At 34.1% G+C, this 26,505-nt stretch overlaps 1 protein-coding gene across 7 annotated transcripts; it reads right to left on the bottom strand.

Moving 5' to 3' along the window:
• Positions 1 to 379: 379 nt before the first annotated feature.
• On the bottom strand, positions 380 to 26,258 carry Per (period circadian regulator). Of its 7 annotated transcripts, none has more exons than XM_072019909.1 (17): positions 25,758 to 26,258; positions 21,060 to 21,143; positions 17,605 to 17,789; positions 15,141 to 15,337; positions 13,895 to 14,093; positions 13,444 to 13,665; positions 12,178 to 12,362; positions 11,679 to 11,963; positions 10,989 to 11,135; positions 7,240 to 7,486; positions 6,637 to 7,010; positions 6,351 to 6,544; positions 5,630 to 5,790; positions 5,300 to 5,532; positions 5,011 to 5,229; positions 4,606 to 4,920; positions 380 to 4,439 (listed from the first exon to the last, which is right to left on the bottom strand). In XM_072019909.1, exons 1-17 carry the CDS (start codon positions 25,838 to 25,840, stop codon positions 4,326 to 4,328), a joined length of 3,444 nt encoding a protein of 1,147 aa, XP_071876010.1. In that variant the 5' UTR covers positions 25,841 to 26,258; the 3' UTR covers positions 380 to 4,325. The 7 variants fall into 7 exon arrangements, with proteins under 7 accessions (XP_071876010.1, XP_071876013.1, XP_071876014.1 ...); XM_072019912.1 differs by having other exon boundaries at positions 5,300 to 5,544; positions 15,141 to 15,265; positions 25,758 to 26,257; XM_072019913.1 differs by having other exon boundaries at positions 5,300 to 5,544; positions 7,240 to 7,462; positions 15,141 to 15,268; positions 25,758 to 26,257.
• Between the last annotated feature and the right edge of the window lie 247 nt (positions 26,259 to 26,505).

Here is a 26,505-nt window from a genome sequence, read left to right on the forward strand (position 1 = left end):
AATACGCCTTTTCCTTTCACTTTCACATTGTACATAAAGAATGGGATGAAAATAGAATATTTAAATAATAAAAGAGAATCATACCTGGAAATATTAAAAAATCTTTAAAAATTCTGTTTAAAGAGTCATTCCGAAAGAATAAATTATTAAATATCTATATTTTATTTGTTAAATAAAAATGATATATTAAAACCATCGTTTTTCCTTTACAATTATCATTAATTCTCTCGAACACATACTCACACAAAATAAAAATCAGAAAACATTAGTTCATGTACAATGAATAAATCCAACAGGAGAAACACTCTTTCAGAATGTTTGATTTTATCTGAGAGGAACGCATCGATGTTTCCTTTTCTTAGATCACTCCACATTATAATGCCTGGTATGTATATTGCAGTTATTATTATTATGTTATTACAATCCAGATGTAATGTAACAAATTAAGATTAATTGTATTGAATTCTACAAACATTTGACTCATGCAGTTTATAGTTATTTAAAATTGAGCATTAGATTATACAGAGATTTAGATACTAGCATATAAGCTGAAAAATGTATGTCTAGACTATTTAGACAAATCGATCATATCGTTTGCATTTATAAAATTGTAAATGCATATAAAAAATTGTAGAGGAAAAGTATTCGAATACTAGTACACGATATTCTAATCTTTCGTACTTATGAAGTATTATGACAAACTGCACGAGAGTCAGTCGTTTCTATAGATCCCAAGACGTAATGTGATATAAACGTATTTCGTGTAATAATATTTATCAATAATATACCAAGTCAATTATTCATCGTCGCATCGGCGTTATAACAAACATTTGTTACGTGAATCAACGTACAATCATAAGACATAAAATAAGTAATATACAAATTGTTTTAAATAATGTAATAAAACCAGTAGAAGACTATCTATTGCATTCTAAATCAAACAGATTCAACCGTGATTAAACGAGATATTCCTTACACGAGACGTTAGTTTTGTATTAGTTTTTCATAATTACAATTTTCTTAAACCTGTTATTGTTATTATTATTATAATACTGCAAGAAAAAGATAAACGATACAACCAAGAAGTAAATTTTCTTATCACTTCTCATTATTCGTATATTATCTATGTTATTTCTTAGAGATTTTCACACTTGACGTGCGGTAAAAACAGCTGTATCTGAAAAGCGGGAAGAGCATACAAGCGAGATATAAATACCGTTCGTTAGACGAACATGTCTATTGTAATATGAACTATTATTATCGCACATTCGTGGCGCTTAAATACAAATGCTAAAAGGAAACGTACTCTAAGTGAAACAAATAAATGCATGTGTACATGTACATGTATATTATGCGAATGTACATACACGTATTTATTCATTCACACATATATCTCTTAAACAGTCAATTGTCAGAAGAAATCATAAATTTTTGTGCCAACGTATGTGGTCTTAGAAAACGAAGAATGAGACTCGTAGGTTGAATTTCTTAAAACCAAAAGCATCGACACTATCGCTCTAGCTCGTTCATTTAGAATTTGCCATGACATTTTCCAGTCTGATGATGATAATCAATTTTTATAGTTTGATCGAATTATATTTAAAAAAAAGATTAATATTTCGTAAAAATATTTAGTATCGGCGCCTTTGTTTCTTTGTTTCAGATATAGTCGATATTAAATATTCATATAAAAACGGACAATGTTGCTTGAATAATCTTAGTCGAATTAACATCGTTCGGTTTCTTTAAGAAATCTTTGTAATATAATTGTGGTATTATTGTATACAATGTGGACTAGATTTACGATCTACAGGATAAGGGACGCTTAACGCTTCATTTTCTTTTCGCCTTTCACATTTATAAAATCAGCATCATGATCTCTTAGCGAACTGGCCACACCGTTTAATTAAAAAGTTTGCAGATCATTGGTATACAAAATATCTTTTCTACCTCTTAATTACACAATACAATAGGTATATCAATCATTATATGCTGTATACAAATTGGTGGTATATAAAATATTCTTCGATCATACAAATGTTAGAATGAAGATTTTAGAATGATACTCTTCCCATATTGAATGAACATGTAAATATAATCTTTTCAGTTCTGTATTATGAAACATACATATATGAATAGTAAAATTATTTTTTACAATAATATTGAAAACATACAAATACGTATATTTAATATTAAATGAGAATTTTCATCATCATGGTATAAATATAAAAATTACTATTAGGATTACAAATATAAACGAATACAAAATTTATTAGTATAATTTCACTGAACAAATTTGAAAAGATTAGAATTATTACGAGATAAAAAAGCTTATTACATCGGTTATAAGATAGTATATATTTAAAAATGTTAAATATATATTCAATCGAAATCTTTAATTTATACTACTGACTATATAATGAATTATATTTTCGAATTACATATATTTTTATCTCTTTTATGTGAATGGAAATACGTTCATGTTGAGGTAGCGTATCCAATATTGTGTGTTCAAAGACGAATGATCTCAATACTTGGTCCCATTTCGAAATCAGAATTTTCACTATTTATAATAATTTCGAAGTAAATATAGTATATGTTAAATATCAATGAAATATAATCCGATGTCGTTAAGAATAAAGTGAAAAAAAATAATCAATATGTAATGTAAAATATTAGAAAAATAATCTTCCTTAAAAAGTACAACTATTTAAACCTACTTAAAATACCTAACATAATGATAAAGTATCGTTATGAAAAATTGATTATAAATGAGAATGAAAATCGTTGCTCAACGAAAGGCTATATGTACATATTATATGTTGAGGAATCAACGTATTGATCTAACTTCATTTTTAGCTCTGCTATTGATAAAATTATATTTATATTGTATATAGGACGGAACGGCAATCGTAGTACAACAGAGTAGACGGTGATTCTACATGAAAAGATAAGAAGAAAATTTGGTATAATATTTTTTCATTCGAGGCTTTGTTTTTGAGAAAATTGAGCTTCAAAATTTGATCAGTATAATTAATTAGTTAATCCCGGACTAAAGAAGAGTATATAATCAACAGGGGTTCAAAATTACATTTGAAAATAAATTAAAAATGACTAGATAGGAGTAAACAATCAGCAGGATGTTATTATACAAAAATTAAAAAATTAAAAACTTTTTTCCTTTAAAAGCCTTATTTTCAAAAAAATAAAGTTTGAACACATTGAAGACTGTGTGGTGTGTACGTACATATATAAAACACATGTTCAAATTTATTTTTCTCGTAAATGAAGCATCTTATGGAAAAATTTTATATATATATTTTCGACTTATTTTTTCACCTAGATCACCACCTGCTCCGTTGTACTACGATTTCCATCTCACCCTATATGTGTACAATTTTATTAATAACACACATCAATTCACTCTATCTTCTCTCTTCATCATCCATTTTTAATTATATTAAATCTATATCAAGTGTTGTGCAGGCGACAGACTTTCCAACGGATTTTCTATTTTCGTAATAATGAAAATTTAATAACTAACTGATATATGAACAAAAAAGATGATCGAATAGAATTCAATTTGATTAGAGACAATCACGTGGACGTCAATGTCTGCCCGGTTACAGGAACCTTGTAGTTTAACTGAAACGTTTCCCATACTTGAGACATGAGTATCTAAATATATCTAAAAATTATCATCGCCATGGTAGATGTGTAAAAATACTATCATCGGAGATAATAAAATACCAGTAAATTTCGTTTGAACGAGAAAAGGGACTTAAGCCTTACCAAATCACTAACTTTTTAAGCAATATGATTTTGATTTCCCATTTTATAATATTATGTATATGTATATTTAAATGTATGAATTGATATCATGCTCGAATACAAGGAAACTTATTTGAGGCAGTTAAAATAATAATGAACAATTTACAAAAATAAAACTACTATTCTTAAATCAATCAATAATATTAATATCTCAAGTTTAAGTGCTTCAAGGACTAAATACATATATGTATTGGTAATAACTATTAATATATGTCTGTCATAAGAAAAAAGTTAAACAAGTATTTTTCTAAACGACTAAAGATATATAAAAAGTTAATCGTAAATCTGTAAATTTGAATAATGTAAAGAATGTCATCTGCCTCAAAATATAAATTTAATAAAATAAAATAAAATAGCCTAAATGACATTGGCATTGTACTCAGCGATCAATTGTAACGTGGGTATTAGAACCAACTTCGAAGTATGGCATTGCAAGCAAACAATTTGAACTTGAAAACAGAAGTTAGTTACAAATTGGTCGTACAAGGTTTTTACTATAATTGCTGGCAAGGTACGGACTGAGGTGGTAGCGCCGGTGGCAATGGTGCATTCTCTTCGTGAATCATCACGAGTTTACCGTATTTCACCATTCGCCTTCTATGTTTTTGCTGTAAACAAAATCTTGTTTTTTATTACCAGATTTAAGAAAAGATCTTGTGCTAGTTTATGTTTTCTTTTTTTTTTTTACAAGATGCTTTACAGCTACTATAAAATCGATACTAGTACGATATCAAATTTTAATATTTAACGTAAGGACTTAAAATTACATTTTACCTGTGACACTGTACCAGCCGTCCAACTTCCGCTGCTACTTCCACTGTCACTACCACTAGAAGTAATCCCATCTTCGAGAACAAGCTTCGTTTCGAATCCCTCAACCTCTAAGTCCAGATAAAGCTGACCCAACTGATCGTTAACCAAAAGGGGTTGATTGAAATTTTTTAAGGCATCCATGTCTGCTTGAAGTACTTCGTTCAGAGTTTTGGGATGTATTTGATACTCGTATATTAATTCTGGAGTTAATTGAACACCTTCGAGCCACGGTGGCTCTTTTCTTCGCTTACCATAATGTTGTTTCATCATACTCTCCTACAAATAAATTTATTATTTATTAAAATTAACTTGACAAATTTTTTTGTGACTGAATTTTGTTAAATAATAATCAAGACTATTAGTTACCTCTGGCAGATATTCCGTTGGCTTTTGATCTGGATTGCAGCTGCTATCGCTGCTCTTATATAGGAAACTACTGTAAAAACTCGACGAGCTCGATTCGTCTACGGAGTAGTCGTTTTGTTTGTGGATCTTTTGATTCACTGGCGTTGGTGCATCCACTAAACTCGAGCAACCTCCGTCATTGCTCACGCAAGAAGAGAATAATTCACCGGGTGATAGTACCTAATTATCATTAAATGTTTGATATATTCGTAAACCAATTAAAAAATCAAGTATAAAAATGTTGATTTACTTTTTTAGAAGATTCTGACATAGCCATACTGCTACCCGGTTCAGCTTTTACGCTTGTTGCTTGGCTCGCTGGACGTTTTCGATCGGAGCATTTGTTCATTGTAGACTGATTATTTTCACGCGTGACTGATGTTTGTTCGGGAATCAAGAATGGTCTGTACATCATGCCCGCTGACGGGGCACCTATTACTGGAGGATAAATGACACCGGTCATCGCCGTCGTCACATATGAAACTGGCACAAACACTAAAAATTAGTTTTGATATTTCAAATTTTAATTATTATTTAAAAACTTTCCCTTGAAAATTAATTTATTCAAATAAATACATACTATAAGGATTTGGTTGTGGGGGTTGCATTGAATGAGGCGGACTAAGTTTCTCTTGTAGAGATGATAAAACTGCAGGATCATTAGTTTGTGGTACGGGAATATAATACACTGGTATCATTGGCGGCAGTATTGGTACTTTGGGTATTGCTTGTGAATTCGTGCTGAAATTAGAGAAATCACAATTAACACTTTGCGGACTGGAGACGCGAATTCGTGTCTTACATATTTCATAAAAATATTAACTACTGTTAAATAAATAAGAAAAAGCAATGGATGCTATGAACAAAATGTTATGAATATGTTCTTACATTATATACTTGAATAATACAAGATCGTTATCAATAAATTAGATGTAATATTGATCACTCGGAAAGTTGATTCCGATTTTAAAGAAATTTAATTGACATAAAAAATCATGTTGAAAATGAGGAAGGTTCTGGAAGGATGGAATATTCAAGTTGCATAAAAGATGGAGAAAAATTGTGGAACAAAATAGCACTTATATAATTCAATAAATGTATATCGAATCGAAATGTAAATCGAAACGAACTTCCTGAGCGACCTTTTGAACCTTTTCAATCACTCCAAAAATACGTGGGATTTCAGGCTATATGTTTGTCAGAGCATTTTCAAAGTATTAATCGAAACAATCGATTACCCTTCTTTTATATTACCCTTCTTTAATATATAGTTTTTTTTTTTTATGAAAAAGAACACTCACTTTTGTGGCACATTGTGTGGTTGAGCAGGTGAGGCAGGGGGCACAGTAACCGATAAAGGCTGCCACAAATTGATGTTGGCACCTTTTTGAATTACGGTAGATTGATCGACGCTCATGCTTGTAACTGTCGTCGTGACATTCGTAGGGAACTGACCCGCGGTACTTGTTCTTGACACCTCGTCATGCTTTGAAACCTAATAAAATATAATCGAAAAGGTTTGAACGTTTCTTTCTTGCCATAAGTCATGAACACGAGATTGCGTGTATTTATTGTTGAGTTACTAACTTTAAAACTGTCTCCTTCCCAGCTATGGCTTCCGCTTCTCTTAACTCCATGACCTTGATTAATAAAATGCGTGTTCGGGTCCGTCGACATTTTCTCGGTGGTTTTTATTCGGGAATCCTTCAATTTGTCGCTGGCCTTAATGCTAGATCGAAGTTCCCGATGCTTCTGCATCATCAACTTCTCCATATCCTCATTGTGACGGTTGAGCAACGACTCTGTCAACGTTGGAGGTTTGAAACTTTCCGTGCTAGTTGTGTTCGATGTATTGCCTCTACTCGCTGAGCTTGTTTGATTGTTCGAACCACTGCTTAGATTTTCTGCGCTACCACTGCCGCTCCCACCACTTCCGTTTATCGGTGACATGCATTTTCTCACTAATTATGCGATAATATATATATATTAGTATGTTAAATTTATTCTAATTCTGAAGGAAAGATCATTTATGAAAATCATAAAAACTGCTTGAAAACTTATTTGACGATAAATATCGTTAATAATGCTCAATATCGTATATTTCATAATTTATAAATTTTTTAAAAATTAATAACGCCTTTACGTTCAAAAAATTCAATAGGGAAGCCTTACGGTGAAAACTCAACTCACCTGCTGAATTCGGGCTTGTCTTTTCACCTTCATCGTTGCTGGAATTAATATTCTCTTCGTCACTGCCATACATGGTGGCAACCGGTGGCTTACTCTTAAAAAATCTTTCAATATTTTCGTTGTAGTTGAGCTGATTGTAACTTGGTGGTGTCTCAGTGGACGATTTACTGTCGTAGTACTCGCGATGGGGCGAAATCTCACCAAGCATCACGCTGTCGTGCTCCTGTAACAAGGGATTGCGTGATCCCTTCACAAGTATATTGTAGCGACTTAAAAAGAGTTGTCATTTGATTTCGGCACTGTCAATTGTTTTGCAAATTTGCGTTGCATTAAACCCGCGTCGCAGCGAGTAAGCTTTCATTTTTGTTAGATGTTTTGCCCAGTTATACGAGTTGCTATAATTTGTGCAAGTAATTTGTTTGTATTATGTAAGTCGCTCAGCAATCTTGCTACCGCAAAAATGCAATATTTACAGCGCACGAGCGAGCGACTAATCGACCAACTAATATTCCTCCAGGTCTGTAACACCGTTAGTTGCATTACAATCGACAAATTTTCTTCCGTTCTACTTCTTCTCAAATCTTCTACTTCTCCTAAACCAGTCGTCGTTCATACATACGTACATACTTTCATACATACTCATTCAACATTCCGTTATTGTTTTAAATTCCCGTTGGACGTACGAAAGATTTAAAATCAAGATTAAGGCGAGAAATTTCGAAAAATTCGTGTGTCGCTGATAAAATAGAATGAAATTATATAAAGTGAATCTATGTAAAATGAAATAATCTACTTTTATATCTTTCGTTCTATCGATAACACCCTGTGAAATAATAGTTACTAACGATGGAAACGAAATTCAATCGAAGAAATATTGGAAGGAGCAGCGAGAATAAGAAATGCAAAATCTGTGGGAAGCGGGAGGTGATGATGAGGCACGTGCTGTAAGGCTATGAGAAAATGAAAATGGAAGAAGACGTAGAAATAATATTAGGAGAAAAGGAAATAGAAACACATACTGAGAAGGATATAGAGGTCGAGAGTGAAAGAAGGGAAAAGGAAAAATTGAGGAAAACAGTAAGAAACAGAAACTAACGAAAAGCAGAAAGCAATATGGAATACCGAAGAGGAAGCGAATAAAAGGAAGAACAGTATAAGGAAGAGAGAGAGAGAGAGAGAGAGAGAGAGAGAAAAGGAAGGAATTGAACAGAGCAACAGGTGTTATGTAATATGTAAATGTAGAAATATGCTTTACACACAGTCATAGTTTACATATAGACGAAGTATACATATAGGGTATGAGTGAAAGCGTAGATGGAGAAGGATGAACAAAGAGGGTGAGAATACGAAAGGTAAGCAGAGAAGATAAGAGATAGATGTAAGGCTGGAGGACCATCCTCAGCCACTAGACGAGTATATGTACAATGAATAAAATAAGTAAAATAATAGATAATAATTAATAACGAGAGTTATCCAGTACTGTTATCGGAAATTTCAAAATATTAACATCACTCTTGCACACCTTTAATGTATACTCTCTTCCATTCTCGCTTTCTCATATTGCCTCGTTAGTTTCAAAACCTTGTAAGTGAAGAGATACACTGGAACTTTATTCACGAGTATGGTACTGCAATAAATTTATAGATGCACTTATAGCCTTTAACGTTAACGTATCTCAATTGTTTCTCGAATACATGAGACTGAACTTTTCAAATCCCGTACGTGATACTCTTTACGTATGGTCTATGAAATTGCGAATCGGTAAATCGATGCATAACAACAGTTACACTTAACGCTAGGATACGATAAAGAGGCAAGAGAAGAGATATAACCCAGTTGTTCGATTGATACAATTTATAAAATGTTAAGGAATGCTTTAGTGCAGAAGAGAATCCCCTGATACATAGAAAAAGAAAGAAACGTTTCATTATTGGATAAAAAGATTCTCGAGATGAACACGCAGAAGAAGAAGGGTATCGTCTAGAAATTGCAAAGGAACTGAACGATGCTTCAACGATAAGAACAGAAAACAAGATTAATCGAAGACAAACAATTTCTTGGCCAGCAAAATAAGTACGTAATGGAAAGATCAAGAAGAAATAATGATATCAAGCAGCAATAGAAATTACTAATCGTTCCAAAAGAAAAATAGAAAATAGAAAAATATGTATGTGATAGATAGAAGATGACACGTTTCGTTAAAAATTTCGCTAAAAATTCCAGATCAACGTATATAAGTAACAAATTGCCTTCTTTCTCTTTATTCCTTTTTTTTTTTTTTTTTTTTTATTTTGTTGCCTTTGTCCATTTTCCATTGATCAATAAGGGAATGCTATGCCCTCAAAAAACGGAAGCAATTAACTACTATATGATACTAAACTGTTGCAATCGAGGTTGGTTTATAAAAGGCTTGGCGTTTTTACCAAATACATACGAATAGTAATATTGAATGAAAAGAAAGTAAATAGACTTACCAACAACGTGCCTACAAGGTTTTGAAATTGACGCTATCCTTCACCGGACCTACGCAAGTTTCATTTTGCCCTCCGTCTGTGTCAATGTACAAAACAATTTGATAGATTTTTCTTTGTCGATCGTTTTGTTGATCGTTTGCTGGTACATTCTTTCTGTTTTTACTTACGACTAGCCACATTATGCATTATAATAGCAGAATGCATGAATGCAGATGTGGATGAACCCTAACTCGTAAAAGTTGGTTTTTTTAGCATTACTTTAAGTTAAACATCCGGTTAAACTTGTCACCAGGCTGTAAAATTTTTAATGAGTTGTTTCTTACTCACCTTGCACCTTAGTTTCCAATAAAAAATTCTAGGATATATCGTTCAGAAGCAGCGAGAATCTCATTATTTTAAAAAAACGTGTTTTCTTTTCCAGATTCATAAGGGCCAGAAAATTTAGAAAAAATGTTATCGAATAACGGATCTTGGAATGTTTTGAAGTTTTGATCTTTTGTTCTTTTCTTTTGAATTTCTTGTATTATTACTAATATAAATTTCACGTTGCTTCGTGGAAAGATATATCAACATAGAACTTCTTCTATTAATAGCCCTTCACCTAACTCTCTGTATTCTACTTACACCATACATTCCCGATCGAATCAGCCGAAGAAAAGAAGAAATTTAGCAAAAGGCATCCAAACTTGATTAAAAGGAACACCAGCCTCATAAAACGCGATTTACTAAAATTAAAGCAATTTATCGCTGGATATATGTGAGAAATTTCTTCTTTTCTTGGTTCTGTCGATACTGGTGATAAATATTCGGTACAAAGCATTCGTTTTGTATTTTCTTCTTTGTTTTATACAATAATTATAATATCGCATAAGATTTGAAGCAAATGAAAATAGTCAAAGCAAACTATGGAAAGGTAATCTATACATAGTAGTATAGTATAGTAAAAGTTATTCATAAAACACGAGACTTGGACTAAACTGAAGCAAAAAGGGAAAGAGAGAGACATAATATTTTAGGAAAATAAGAAAATAATAACGAAGGCTATGTTGTACCAAAATACTATCGTACGATTCGTGAAACCACTGGGCAACACGAACGATGCGTATTAAACATGATTTAAGGAAAATACCCTCAACGTTGAACCGTTATAAGAGGAACGCGGGTAATATTACAATTACTGTAAATATACTTGTAGTATACCACCATAGCGCGTTACAGCGTATTACTAGCAAAATAGGTAAGTGTCGGCGATACTAAAACGTAGCTAATAGTCACCGAAAAACTCCTGTCGTCGGTAGCGAGCACATCTTTCCCAAGACCAGGCGTCCTCGTCTCTTGCAGCAGATTTTCCATGAAGGACGCAAGGTCCTTGCATCTCTTTGACACATCAAGCTCGGTTATATCTGACTTTCTTTGGATGTTCTGCGCAGACGTACGATAGAACAAAAGAGAAAAAATTGGGGAATGAGCGAACTTATTAGTTGGGATTAAAGTTTCATGGGAAAAATTATGCGGCTGTGAACGTTTTACTGTTTATCTGTGTGTTTCGTTATTCTTCTTAAAATGCATTTATTTATTCGATGTCGCATTGTCCTTCAGAAAGAAAGAGAAGAACAGAGAAAAAAGAGGAATTAATTCTCTAATAATCTCCTGTTCTTTGCTTTCTGGTATTACAACTTTACTTAACAATTTGGACAAGTACTTAAGCTTCTAATCAAAAGCAAAGGATAAATAATATCGTTATGTAAAATATAGGCAACGCGAATTTTTATTTATAATAATCTTTATATCGCTATGAAAGAACGTGTATAATTTATATGTGAGTTGTTTTGTTGGCGTATAAATAAAAACTCGATCGACCATAAGGGTGATTGCTACGTTTACCTTATCGAACAATATCACGATCTAGACAAATTGCGCTAACTATATCACTGGTGCAGCATGAATCATCGAGAGAAAACATACCTCGTCAAGAAGTGTACGTATCTCTCCTTGTATGATCTTGGCCTCTTTTAGCACCTCCTCGCTAATGTTAGCCAATTGACCGTACTCGGTTGCGCATGGTAAGCGAAAGATATCAGGATTTGCTGGACCTTTCAATACCCTGTGTTGACCTACGACAAACTCTAGTTTTTTCGTCCAGGGATTGATAAAGGACGACCACTCTGTTTCGAGGACGACGTAGCCTCCGTTCTGCACTCCGAACCTGTAGGGTTTCGATCTGAAGGAGGCACCTTCGAGCTTGATCACCTGTTCAACGACATGTGTATAAATATGAATAATCGAAGGAATAGCTATTTTTATACGTCATTCGATGTTCGGTTGTCGGGACTCGCTTACGCTTGCACTTTTTCTGCGGATTACATTTTTTTTTTTTTCTTTTACACTATTATTCTGTTTTTGTCTCAAGCGTATACTCGATCGAAACCTAAAAATTTGTTTTTTTTCTGGGGCACATGCTCACAGTCTCATAGATGTCTTTGATGAAGGGCAGATCCTCGGGATGGTAGAAGTCGAATAGCGAACGGCCAACCATATCCTGAGGTAGATAGCCAAAGTATTGGACTACGTCGGGATCGACATGAGATAGGTAGCAGGTCGCAGTATGGCGGGTCGTGAATACCGAAGATATTATCGTTTCTTCTGGCGCTGCGGATAATGATAACAAGAAGATCGGAGTCATTCTCTCTTTTGTCAAGTGCTTCCTTCATGATAAAAGCTTTAATCTTTATGTTACGCAATCGAACCAACTTTGGCTCGTTGACAAATCTGTACGAACACTTGTGTACTCTACCTATGTAAGCGTGAAATAATATTATAACATTGTGCGAAGCGATGTACATTTCGATATTGTGTTTATGAATTTCGAACAGACTTGTCAGAAGGATTTAAAAGACTTTCGAAATGACATTCTAAGCCACGAGTAAATTGTACTTAAAGCAAGATCTGGATCTAACAAAAGCGTTAATATTGATACAAGAAAATGATAAAGAGGCAAATAAATGGATTAATTTTCAAAATAACTTCCATCTATCGTCGATAAGAAGTTAATACAAACAATTTCCAGAATAGACTGATAAGGGCAAACATCTTTGATTTCCCTTTCCCTTAGAAACAGAAAGAGGAATACGATATTATACCAAATTAGATCGCAATCAAAATATTCTTCATCTCTTTCTTTCTTATTGCCCTTTCTCTCTTTTTTGTTTAGATTAAAATACAGTGAATAAAGAAAAATCACTACTTGTTCATCAAACAAAAAATGAATTTTTATCTATTCTATGGAAAATGATCGATGCGTTGTTATTCTTGTAACTCTCTGTTTCTGCTTTTTAAATGAATACTCGAAACAGTGGTCTCCAAACTGAACGAAAACGAAAAACTGGCCAGATGATAAAAGAACGAATAAATAAAAAGACGACAAGGATGAGAGACTATCAAAATCGTCAGGATTCTCGAATAAATATTTCTAATTTAAGAAAAATTACCTTCTGCTTAAGGCACGTCGCCGTGGAAACCACCGAGTCATATTTTATCATCGAGAAGATTAGACTGAAGAAACGACTCGACTATTATTTCTCATACATATTAATCACGAATCGATAAATTATTATACGTAGATTTAGAGATCATTGAAAATTCCTTATTCTTATTATTTTTATTTAGAACAAACAATTTATCGAATCTTTTTTGTCAGTCGACTCTCCTCGAAGATCTTCAATCGTACTACCTTTATATGCAGAATGAACAGGTTGGGCAGTAACCACCAGGAACATTGCTTTGTGTTGCTGTTCAGTTGCACGGTCTCGAAAATCCCTGAACGATAAGGTCAAGTGGAACGGAAGGTAGAAATTCGACCTCGCCGCCTTATGCTGATCATTGGACTGGTGAATAATCGATCTCGTAAACTTTCGCAACCCGCAGAATAAACTTGCCCTTCTACCGTTAATACCTATGAATACAATAATAAAACAAATAAATAAAATAATAAACCAAGATATATAATAAATATTTACAGGTGTCTATAAAAGAATTTTATAACGTATTTTAATGCGAGGAAAATTACATAAAAGTTCGATGAAGATTATTAAATCACGTTCCTCGTAGTCTAGTTTTATTTTTTATTCAAAATTATAATTTCTTTTATGGAAAAGTTTCATTAAGGAACTTTGATGTAATACCTTTCGGTCTATCTTCTTGAGGCGACACTATACTGCTTGAAATCTGATCGGCCAGTGTAGCCTTATCCTTGGGGTGTACATAGTCAATGAAAGATCGGCCAATCCATGCGTCCTTGGGGTATCCTAGAGCTGTGCATATCGAGGGAGTCGTATACAACACGAGGCCATCATGCATCGAAATCACCGCGCAAAATCCCTCCTATATAGGATATACAATATGAAACTGTTGACTTCTATTTACGTCAGATTGGTGCTAGTAGATTTATCCATAAAATAATTGATTAACACGTAGATGACACCTGAATCTATGTCATCAAGATAGTCTTCACATAAAACACCTTTTTCGATATCCCTATTTCTCTTTTTTTAATCTAAATTACGTAGCTTGTAGAGTGAACTCGTCGCTACTTTTTCCTCGATTCTTGTTCACATTCTTTCCTCTGATTTTTACCACCATTTACATGCAAATTATGCGATGGAATTACCATAGGATATTTTACATGCAATACCTTAATAGTACTTTCAATTGGTCACTTTCAAACGCTATATGCACAGAGAAAAGAGCTGTATTTCATCAAAGAATATAATTTTTATTCATTTAAAAAAATTCCAAATGATCGAAGATATAAATTAAATAAAAACAAAAGAAATTCCATGACATAAAGAAATATATAGTTCTCTTGATAGAATATGTAATATAGTAAGTATATTTAGAACTTGATTAGTGAACCTTCACCCAACAAACCAATCCCATTATTGGCGTTGAAAAAAGCTACTTGTTAACGTAAGTATTAAGAAGAAAAGAAGGAAATGTACTATTTCTAAAGAGATTTAATAGTTTCACTATAAAGCCATTAGAAAGTCGTTTTGCTAGCCGCAGTTGTAAATCTCCTTTCTCCATGCATAATATCACGGAAACCTCGCGACAATAGTATCACTATGTTACATCATCGTATACAAAAAGCCATACCAAATTGCAATAATTAAGGAAAAAAAATGTTCTAATGTATCGATATAGGTCACAATCGGGTTAAGATTAATATATAAATATGTATATAATATTAGGTGGCAGGATGCTTTTCCGAGTATACCCGATCCTGCACCTCCCTAAGAAGAAGCCCCTCGATCGACCACGACCGAGCGAGTCTCGATTGACATAATTACTGTTTCTCTCTACGTGTCCTTCTACCACAGTTAACTAATTAGGAGAAATCTGTTTCCTCGTTGCTTTTTAATGAATACTAACATTGGCTTGAGAGGCGGAATCATCCAGAGGATTCGTACGAGAAGCAAGTCCTACTTCCACATCTGTGACGTTATCGCCGTTGTGCTCGCCGGGATCCGTTGCATCCACCAATTCTATGGCTACTTCTTCTTGTATACACCCAACAAAAATTCTCGTCGTTACATTCTGTTCTTCTTGGACATACCTGCCCATGTTTTCTAATAGAACATGGATTCTTTATACCCATTTAACATTTGTCAAGTTTTCAACAACGTTTCATGGACGTCCCTTTTATCGTTTTAACAATGGATAAACACGGAGATGTTTTTCGTCGAGTGATGGTTTTAATTTTGGAGGGTGATTTTAAATTTAGGATTCTAGGAGATCCTTTAAACGTGTAGGCGAAGGAAGGCAGTAACCAAGAAACGTAGCTGTTGTACGGATCTCCTTGGATACCCCTGAAAATGTGATATAGAGAAAGAGAATGTCTTTGATGATGGAAGAAACTAATTGAAATTAAATCGAAAATATTTGGAGGCGTCCAAGAAACGTGTAAGACGTGACCTATTGCATGGGTAATGAATTAATGAAGGATAGGAGATAGCAATGTTTCCTTAGTCCAACAGGACAAAAATTCCGCGACAACGTTTTGTAATACGAGAAGAAGTAACGAATCAACAGCTCGACATCGTTCTTGAAAGAAATAAATAAAAAGGAATTCAACTTCGAGCTCTATAACACACCAAGCTGATACCAAGGCAATTTTTACTTCTCGACTCTCGTTTTTTACCTCGTTTATCGAGCAACTGTTATTGGAATCTAATTTTTTAAATCATCCATAGTGTCGTTAAATTCATTCACGACGTTATTGCAAATCAATCGCTTCGTGTTTGGACGTCAACGTGCCCCACGTTGTTCAATTTTAAAACGACACATTTATCAAAGATTGTACAATACATTGTACTTAGTTATCCCTCGTGCAACGAACTAACAAACAAGCATCGTGATTACGAAACGGATCTATTCTCACGTTGAAACATGTCGTATTACAGGACACGTCGCAGGCTCGTAACCAGTAAATCAGGTCCAAGTTCGTAACGACCGATGAAAAAAGCCTACGTAAGAATTGGTTATTCGAGAAGTGGATTATTAAAAATTATGTAAATAATTACGTAAATCATAGACGCTTCTCGATGTTATATAAAGCTCGGTTCAGTTGTGAGTGCTACTGTGGCTGGACCAAACGGAGAGCTCGACAGCACCTGCCTTTTGTTCATAGTATCGAGTGATTATATAAAACCAGTATAAGGAGAAATTATATATAAATACATATATAATCTCAATGCTTAAAATATTTTAGGACCACTATTCTATCCAACAGCTGTCCTCCGCCGAAGGGGCACGCATGTATACCAAGTGATGCTTATATCACTGTAGTCAGGCTATTCAAGGAACTATTTGCAGCCTTGTAATTAGAATTACGTTATATATCGTTTATACGTTGCTATCGTTTATCATTTCAATTCATAACGCGAAAGATAGTATCTTCCAACGTTGTTACTATTTGTCTCCTACATTTGCTAAAGGATTCGTTGTACAAGTAGCGATACTGGCGCGGGAAGGTTGCTATGACGAAAAAGGATCAATATTTTACCACGTAAGTGAGTTAGAAACGGGGTGCTCTTTTCAAGGTTTTGTTCACGCTGAGCAGAGCTGAGATTAATTGCCAGGGTAACAACAACAGCCATTACTCTATTGTGTGACTATTTTATTTAGACACAAGCTACGTAAAACTCACGTTTAAAAAGATTCAAGACAATCGATGCTAACCGAGTGTTCCCGAATTCGAAGCAGACGAACCATTCAGATCCATTGAATCTCCCTTTTGTCCAAACTGAAACGCGAACTTGTAGGAGCTGACTAAGTAAAAACAGAACGCTCAAGACCGTTTCAACTTTGAACAAAAGAAGATGCAATTGACCGTTTCAGATTCAATGTCTGACGGACTAAGGGAACCATGGAGATGGACGTAAAGAAGGAAGAATGGTCATTCGAAGCTTTTGGCTATGAAGTAAGCGAAACCTAATTGAAGGGAAAAGTGCACGAAACCAAATAACGTTGCGCAAAACTGTCGATCTTCTTTCTACTTCCCCGAGAAAAATTAATTCGTGTTTCACGTATAGTTTTTAATTATAATTATCAACGATCTTACAGTTCTGCGTTAAATCGATTTCAATCAATGTTCAATCTTAACCGTGAAACTAGAAGGAGGATATTGTATTCGGTAAAGTCTGCAGTAGTACGAAAAAATAGTTAGACGGACGATAAGAATTTGATATTTGCTCCTCCTCTTGTGATACCGATCACAATCACAAAATCAATGATTACACGTCTCCAACGATTAAGCTACCTTATAAACGAAGAGATTCTAGGAATCGTACAGTTAACGTGCACTTGTTCCCGCAAATTTTGTATTACAACCAACCTGATTTTTTTTCAAGTATTGGCTTCGTTGGGACGGTGACATTATAAGACACAGCCTCTGGCGGTGTGCCGGCACTTTTCAGGATAATATCTGTCTCAGCGTTAACAGCCAAAATCGTCTTCGACTTCTTCTTCTTGTATTCTTTATCCTTTCTTTTGCTGATTGGCTGCGGCAGTGCTTCATTGCTATATTCATATGGACGTTACATGTATAAATGGAAAAAATTTTCTAATCTTAATCTAGCGGACAGATCCAAAAATTAGTAAAGACGGAACGTAATTTTGAGAGATGGTCAAACGTGGCATTTTATAGAAACTTCGTGTCATCGAAGAATATAATGTATTTTCTACGACATTACCTAACCATGTTTAAGGGAGTGATAACAAGGGAAAGAGTGACTTACTTTCGTTAACTTACAAATAAAGCAATCGCGATTGATAAAATGAAGCGAGTAGATCGACCTGTAATACAATAAACGATTCGCGACTCGTAGTTATAGTAAGTTTCATATTTCTAGCAGAGTTTTCATAACGTGACTTAGTATAATCCATTGATCTTATCGTGATATTTATTCAACTATTTTTATTGCTCAATCTTATCGAAATATCCCTAAGCAATCTGAAATAGAACATTCTTATGTGTTTTGTGATGATAACGCGATACTGGTAACGTTGATATACGTCATATGCTTTCAATACAATGCTAATTATAGATATACGTTCTAAAAATAAGTTTATTTCCCGCTGAGTCAAGAAATAAAGACTCCATTGGGCATGCATGCGAACACGAGCTCCAGGTTCATTTATTGCTTTAACAGTTGCTTCATCAAAAAGAATGTTGTTATTCTAAACGACCGTGATAAGCATAACTAGATTTATAGTATTGTTACGTGTTGTGGGAGTGGAATGATACAAAAATAGACTAGATTGCCGAGAAACTTTCTCCAGGAAAACCATTTGCAACAAAAATACAATACGTAACAAATGCTTTAGGTCATCAAATAGTGATTGCATTTGTTACGTAACAAAGAGAAAGTGCATTTCTCTAACGATAAACCTTTCAAGCTTTCTCCAAGATTAGGTTGGCCATTTAGTGTTCATATTTCCTAGTTCGATATTAAAGCTTGAGAAGGCCAATATATTCAAATAGCTTTGATTAAAACAATAGAAAGTATATGTACTTTGAATTTATATTACAATGGTCATAGAAATAAAATTAAAATAATTGCATGCTAATACCTTCTGAATTAAAAAATATAAAAACATTATTATTCATCTTAATATTCTTCTTTAAAGACCGAAAGTGATATTTCCTTTAATCAGGATTAGTCACAAATCGATATGTACAAAGCAGGAAATTTATTAATATAATTTGAAATACATTATGCAATAGGATAGCCTTTAATTGTACTCTCTCTCTCAAGAGAGAGGAAAGCTATTGTCCAACGCCTCTCATAATATATACGTATTTCCAGCATGAAAGAGCAATTACAAAAACATCGTTACAAATATAAATTAATTTCCAGTAACATCTGTTCCTTTGTGATTAAATATAGTTATTCGCAAGGGTTGATTCAAATTATCAAATATATGTCCATTCTATTCGAAGCAACAGAAAGGCATTCGCGGTAATTAACCTTGACCCTTATGTAGAGAATTATATGAGGTACATTCTGCGAATTGTGCGCGGCAAGCGACGACGCATTCTCATACTATTGGTTCGAAGAGTGCTTGTTTCACCGTCAGAGACCAATAAACATAAAACAATGCGAGGCATGTCACTCTGCTCTTCAAATATTTCGAATCAAGCAAACAGTAATATTTTTCACGTCGGATGTGATCCGCTGCTTTCCTTACAAGCAATCGCTGTTTTCCTTACAAAGTTTTCGCGTAAAAAAATAGAAAAAGAAAAAAAAAGAAAAGAATTCTATACGAGACGAACGTTGTCGTCGATCGGTGAGGTTTAAATGAAACAGGAAATGTGAACGACGTTACATTTTGATATATAAATTCAAAGCATCATTGTCTTTTTATTTTCTCTACCTCTTATTATATCTGACGAATAATCAGAAATAGACTTGTTTTAACTGTAATTTATAGACCCGGTGATGATTTATTATTGCAATGGCGCGGCCTATCCAGATTATGCAATAATACGTGGGGATACTTCATACCACGTAGGCGACGCCAATGGCGACATCGTAGGCACGTGGCAGGGCACATGCACCAGTGTTTACAGCTGCAAGTAACAAGGTTTGTGTGCGCTTTCTCGTAACTGAATGTAATCATTCTCTTGCACGTACATGAATACGATAGTAAAAATCCACATTGCTGGGCGCGTATGCGCGCTGTGTCACCTTCACAATCGCGATAATTATAGAACAACCGTGTTCAACTGTATGAACATACCAGGAGTACAAATCTGTCAATAATTTTTTCTGGCGTTCCATTATATGACTTTAATTATAGGGAAAGGGGAAGAATAAAATTTAAAACAAAAATTAACTAGATGACTCGTTACAATAGCGCCAAGTGACATAGATACAGACATCGAAATTTAAACGTTTCCTCGATTGTAATTATACAGAAGAAAATGATGGGAAAGGTTGTGTTGGCTTCTCTAATTTCACTATTGCTTTTGATTTGCAGGATGAATAATTCGCAAATATTAATGACGTTCGTTCTAAGGTGTTCATATACTCGAGCGAATAATCTAATTGGCAAACTCACGTTAGCATGCAACGTCTATTCAATCTTGCTGATTACAGCGGTTATATACACGCTACAACCACTAATTTTAACTTAGACATTTATTTTCCTTCTTTAAATACAAATAGACTTTTTTCGGTAGTTGAATAATATGTGTATGTCCTTTTCGTTTTTCCAATGTCAAATACCTTTTGCGACGTTCCATAAACGCCTGGGACACGTTATACTAAGTATCTTCTTTAACTACAGTGAAGTGCTTCCGCGTGTATAAGTTCATGTATTTTTCATTCGACGTACGATTATTGGAGATAACTACACAAAGTAGTACCGTAATATTGCAAAACTACAATTAGCAGTGTCTTGCGTATATTTCATTTTTATGTACCAAAAAAAAAAAAAAGAAAAAATAATGGTAGACACTTGCTTCAAATTGTTCTTTACCGAAAGTTCACACAGCACTGAGGAACAAGAATTACTTTCCACTGGATACTTTATTCTTATTCTTTATTACCTAAAGTTGTAATGATTTATCAATTGCTCATAAATACGACATATTGATATTTCACGCATAGTCGCAACATCCTTACGATCATAAATACTTTCACTTGCCATCAGCGGTCAATAAGTATCTCTGTGTTTTTTGAGGATTGTGTTTTGGGGAAAAAGTTTTTGTAAGTCAACCGTCATCGCGATTGCTTCTATTTTCGAACTACCGATAATACTAAAGAACCTTAAACAATATATTACCTGGATCCAAATGTCGAGGGGCGCCTACCGCAATAACCGCTACTTTCGGAGCGGTTACTATTTCTCGAGATTGAGCTGCCACTACTGCAACAGAAATGAGTAAACGTTATTAAACATTATTTAACGAATCCCTGCGTTATTAGTATAAAACAAAAATGATATTTTTAGATGGGTTTATCGTAATATGGCCTACATACGTAATGTAGTCACGTTAACGTCTGACGATTAATCGACCAAACTACTGTATATGCTTATTCACCGCACTAGGTCTGACCTTGACTATCCGTTACTACTGAACGCGCTCGCGTATTGAAATAATCTTTAAATCGATAGCTTACCAAGCTTTCCGTGCGATTATCAAACTTGGAAAATATATTAGCGTCTTAATGTTTTGGAATATTGTAACGAATAACATATTCAACAGATTACTATTTCAATGTTTAATGGCATTGAAAATTGAAAAAGAAAATGATCGTAAGTACCGAAGCTTTATGAATTTATGTTGCTCCATTACGAAACTTACGCTTTTTATCGAACTCTTGTAAGATTCATTTGTTATAATTTGCTCCTTCGTAACTAAATCCACGTGTAACGCTGGAACTAGAATACGCGCCTTCCGATAAGAGTTGCACCGTCCTTAGAAACAGTATCCTCGACAAATTAACTTATCTATCATGAGAACAGGCTGAAAAACTTGCTGAACAAACGAAAAATCGTGCGCAAGCTTGATCTAGTTCGTATCGCGAAAAAAGAATTACTATCCTCCGATTCTCTCTGTTTCACTGGCAAATGGGTACAAAGGTGGATAGAAGCTGATTGCAGCAGAGGTTCATTTCTCGAACGATAGAAACGGCCTCGGCCCATTGGCCAATTAAACCGGTGTCAAGAAAGTCACGCGATTCGCTGGCACAAAATCTCTGAAACCAGTTATGGAATGGAAAAAAAAGGACCGATCACATGTTCGGCAAACGTGACTACCACAATCGGCCCTTACGTCGGAGTCTTTCTGGCCTTTCACTGTCCTCATTATTTCCCAGGGAACGAGCACGGGGCTCCTACATTTGTTGCACCTCGTTCGGTAGGAAAAATTATTGCATAAGGTCTGTTTCACGCTCGTGGCCCCGTGACTAGAACTGTCGAACGGGACCGTGATCCGTCTATCGATTTTATTCCAAGTTCCGACACGAATAATCCCAAGGAAACGTTGTATTAACGAGATATAAAATCCGACAAAACATAGAATTCGCGATTATAATTAATCTCTAACTACAGACGTCTATATTTTATCCGTTACGTATCATTTCTAAGATTATTTGACAAATTCTATTTCTGTTAAGTTTTTGTGTTGTAAAAATTAATGACTATTTTAAATACTGGAATTTTTAGACTTCAACGCAAGATTACGGTAATAGATAGGATAGATAAGGGATTACGGTAATCCCTTAGACTCTTCTAAGGGATTCGTCGCGCTATTCTAGTGACGTATTTTTAGAATATTTATAAATCTAATAAAAAGCCCTATTAATTTTTCTGGTGATATAATCCTTCCATATTGACGTAAGAAATGGTACTATTATGCAATTAAAACAACAAACTGGTAAATATGTTGGATCAGCATATGGTGCAACATTCGCTTCACCAAAGGAACATCACGTTTCACTCTTCATCGGGTACCTGCAGCGTGTACAATTTTACTTGATAAGCAACACGTGAGAATTCAGAACCTATAATTATGCGCTAATATCAATCAGTTGAGTAGCATCAATAGCCGAGTCGCCCACGATGTCGTTCTTTGTTATTATAGGGGATCGCCATTAACTGTTACATCGACGATGGTTAATTAAAAAAACAAAGCTTGAAATACAACGTGCATATTGAACCAAGCAAGATTCCCTTAAAACAAATTTTTCCTAAAACATCAAATATACAACTTTTGTATGCAATTATCGTCTATATTAAAGACTTCATCACCAACATATACTCATTCATTAATCGCGTTGTAAGGTATAAAGGTTTGTAATTTATTTTGAGGTTTCTTATCAAATTGTAATCTGATTGCTCTTGCCATTTTAGATCGATAAAATTTTTATGACGCAATAAAATCATAACAATTGCTTTGATTAAACATAAAAAAATTCGATCATCAAACATCAATAAAGAGCCTCTTGGTTTATAATTTCTTCAATATTGCATCTTATTTCGTAAGGTTCTCGAGATTGGTACCATCGTGGAAAGTATTTCAGTCAGACGTTAACTTTCGTTAACGTAGCAATCAGCGATCTTACGTACGCTTTGCATTCGTTCGACCTGTTTTCATCGGGTTTCTCAACCCGAGCTTAGATGTTTAAATGCGAACGTGGAAATGCAAGCAGCATGTTTCGCCGAGAAACTAGTTAGCCTTAACCGTCGTGTTCGAGTTTCTATCCTTCTTGTTCTTCATGCTTTTCGTCTGCCTCTCACCTACATCATCGACAAAGCGTGTCAATGCCAAGAATCCTGTGCTAACGTACACTACATAGAGACTCGATATCCTAGCGATCCTAATAGTGAATATCCTACAGCTAAGTTTACAACGACAAACAATTGTTCGCAAATTCGTGTCTGTCAATGTAGACTTAGCCTAAGATATTTCATAAATTTTCAATTTGTTTAATTTGTGAATTATCACAATGATTTTGTCAGAGATCGACCACTTATATATGTCTGCAAGATACCCACGTGAAATTCATCCGCAAGTAAAAGTCCTTTCTCGAATACTAAGGATATTAAGGAAACAAAATCTATCAACGAGCTGAGAAGTTCAATTGAGTCTGATGGAACAGTCATCCAGCGATTAAGAGATCAGGGGTCAAACTTTACGGGTCCAATAATCTGATCAATCAATTCTATTCCTTGTCATCACTGATGGATCCAAAGCGGCGATCGCCATCCCCCCCTCAAGAATAAAAGAATATAAAAATATTATACCACATTCTGAAAAACCTGTTAGATATATAATTAATATTAATTTATTAATTTAATTATTTAGGCCATATACAGTATCGGATAGAGATATTGAAATGTAAGTTATAAGTAAATTTTTAATTTTGGCAAAGAAAATTTAAAAATGTACTTGTGTACTTTTACACATTTCGCTGCCCTCACCGAAGAAAGGCTTCATCATTGTTTGTAATGAACAAAATGCGCTCTTGTAATTTTTATTTCGATACAAGTTTCAGAAGAATGATCGTCTCTACTCAGATGATCAAGATGCGTAGGCAGTGGTAATTCTTAGTAGTAGGTATAAAACTCTGAAATATACAATTTATCAAGACGAATTGAAGAAACCAATTGATCAGTCAATCGATTAATTCGTTTTCTTTAGTATATATACAATATATTTCATAAGTACACAATCTAAGTCTTATGGTTCGATATTAAACATCCATCACATGGGACATAAGAAAATTAAGTTGTAGGGGTTTCTTCGCGTTCATAGATGCAAATCGTTATGAAACTCTCTTACATCTTTTGTAAGGTCTCCGAACGCGATAAAAAATCGTAAAACTTCTGACATATCAAAACCTGCATTTTCCAATCGATCCAATGATTTATAGTTCATCTCCGGCTTGGATTTTCCAAACGTTTAATCAAACATTTACTTTTACTATCTTTGTACATTCATTTATAGAATAACACGGGATCATATATACATATATTGCATAAATTGAGATTACACAAGAATTCGACTGATCGATTACAGGAATGTAAGAGGAATCGGGAAATGAAAAATAAAAGAAGAGGAGAAAAAGCAAAAAAAGAGATTATGTCTCATCAAGAGAATACGTGAGATATATCTGCATTAGTTAATTCTGTATAAAAATAGCAAATCAATTAGATTGGCTGCAATTAAACAGCATTCATTAATTAAAATCTGATAAACGTTTATTAAACATCTGCATGTAGATTGCACACGATGACCATAATAGAATAACGATGTATTAATTATGCTCGACAAAAAATTATATAGCTTTTTGCCTTCATCGCTTGCGTTCTATTAACGTTGATGTTATTTATGCATATTAGTTATTTACATTAATTGCCGGCTGTTCTTTTTCCTAAAGAATAAATACGCTTTGTATACAATTTATTACATAAATATTAGCAAAATCATTTACAATTATTGAATGTATCGATATCAGAATGTATTTTAAGCGATACGATAAAATGGAAGTTTTATAATATGTTTTTTAATACCAAATAAACTAATAATTTTCAAGACTATTCTATCTTATGATTAGTCCTCTTAGTTACCAACTACTGTACCGTTTATTATTTCAAATGAAAATTAGCCAAATAGTATAAGAGCACATTGATACATTTAATATACATATTAATATACATTTCTGGTATTGGTATCATGTCAAAAATGTGGGAGATCTTACACTTCACAATTTACGTTAATACCTATGATTATTAAAATTTGGTTTTATAAGAATATGAATTGTAGAATTGCAATTTTACCTGAAATATCCACCGACTCGTCTTTTTCTTATAGACGTATCATTGCAATAATGTATAATGAGTTGATCGACTAATATAACGCATAGTTCATATTTGAAATTCATGGCGCTATATTCAAATCAATGCTTGCGAAATGAAATAAATTCAGAGCACTTTGAAAGGTATAGACAAACAATCAAAAAATTCGATACATACCTACGTTGCGACTGACTGTTGCTACAAGTATTGGAATATCCGGAATCCGACACCTTAGCATTTTCAGTGGATACTTCTTCCATCGTTGTCTTCTAAGGGTAGCGTTTCTTTTAGACGATATCCGTTAAGTCACAACACTGCTGCTAAATTAATTGAACTCGATGTTCACGCGTCATTTCTATATTTCGTGGCAGTAAAAGTGTTAAGAACTGATAAAGAAATAAGCGAAGGCAAATTGTTCGTATTTGTACGAACAAAAGGGAATAAGTTTTTTTGTTTAATGTATCGCATTCACCATTAATAATTAAATTAAGAATAACGCACCATTTGATCGGTGATAAAAAATCAGTAAATAGAGAAATAGGCTTTCACTAATTTTCAGTTGGTTTCACAATAATATAATAAACACCACGATGCGTTCTAGACGACGATGTCTATGAAGACTGAACTGAACCACACATTACATATCTACCGCGCGGAGCGACTGTTCCGCATCATGCTGCACGTTCGGTAACACGTGAGTTGTTATCCCTCCCAGCCTACTGTTAACCTATATCGATGCAAAACGTGCCCCACTTAAACCTCTCGAACGACGAACGCGATTAAAATATGTAATCTGTTACCCCACGACTTTTACGCTTGATTCCAGCGCAGTTTAATGGCGCGAAAATCATTCCTTATGTACTATTGCGACACCTGCTGACAACTTTATTCCATAATATCTTTCGGTTTAAATTTGAGGCAATAG

This window comes from Bombus fervidus, chromosome 16 (genome assembly GCF_041682495.2).
Source record: "Bombus fervidus isolate BK054 chromosome 16, iyBomFerv1, whole genome shotgun sequence".
NCBI lineage: Eukaryota > Metazoa > Arthropoda > Insecta > Hymenoptera > Apidae > Bombus > Bombus fervidus.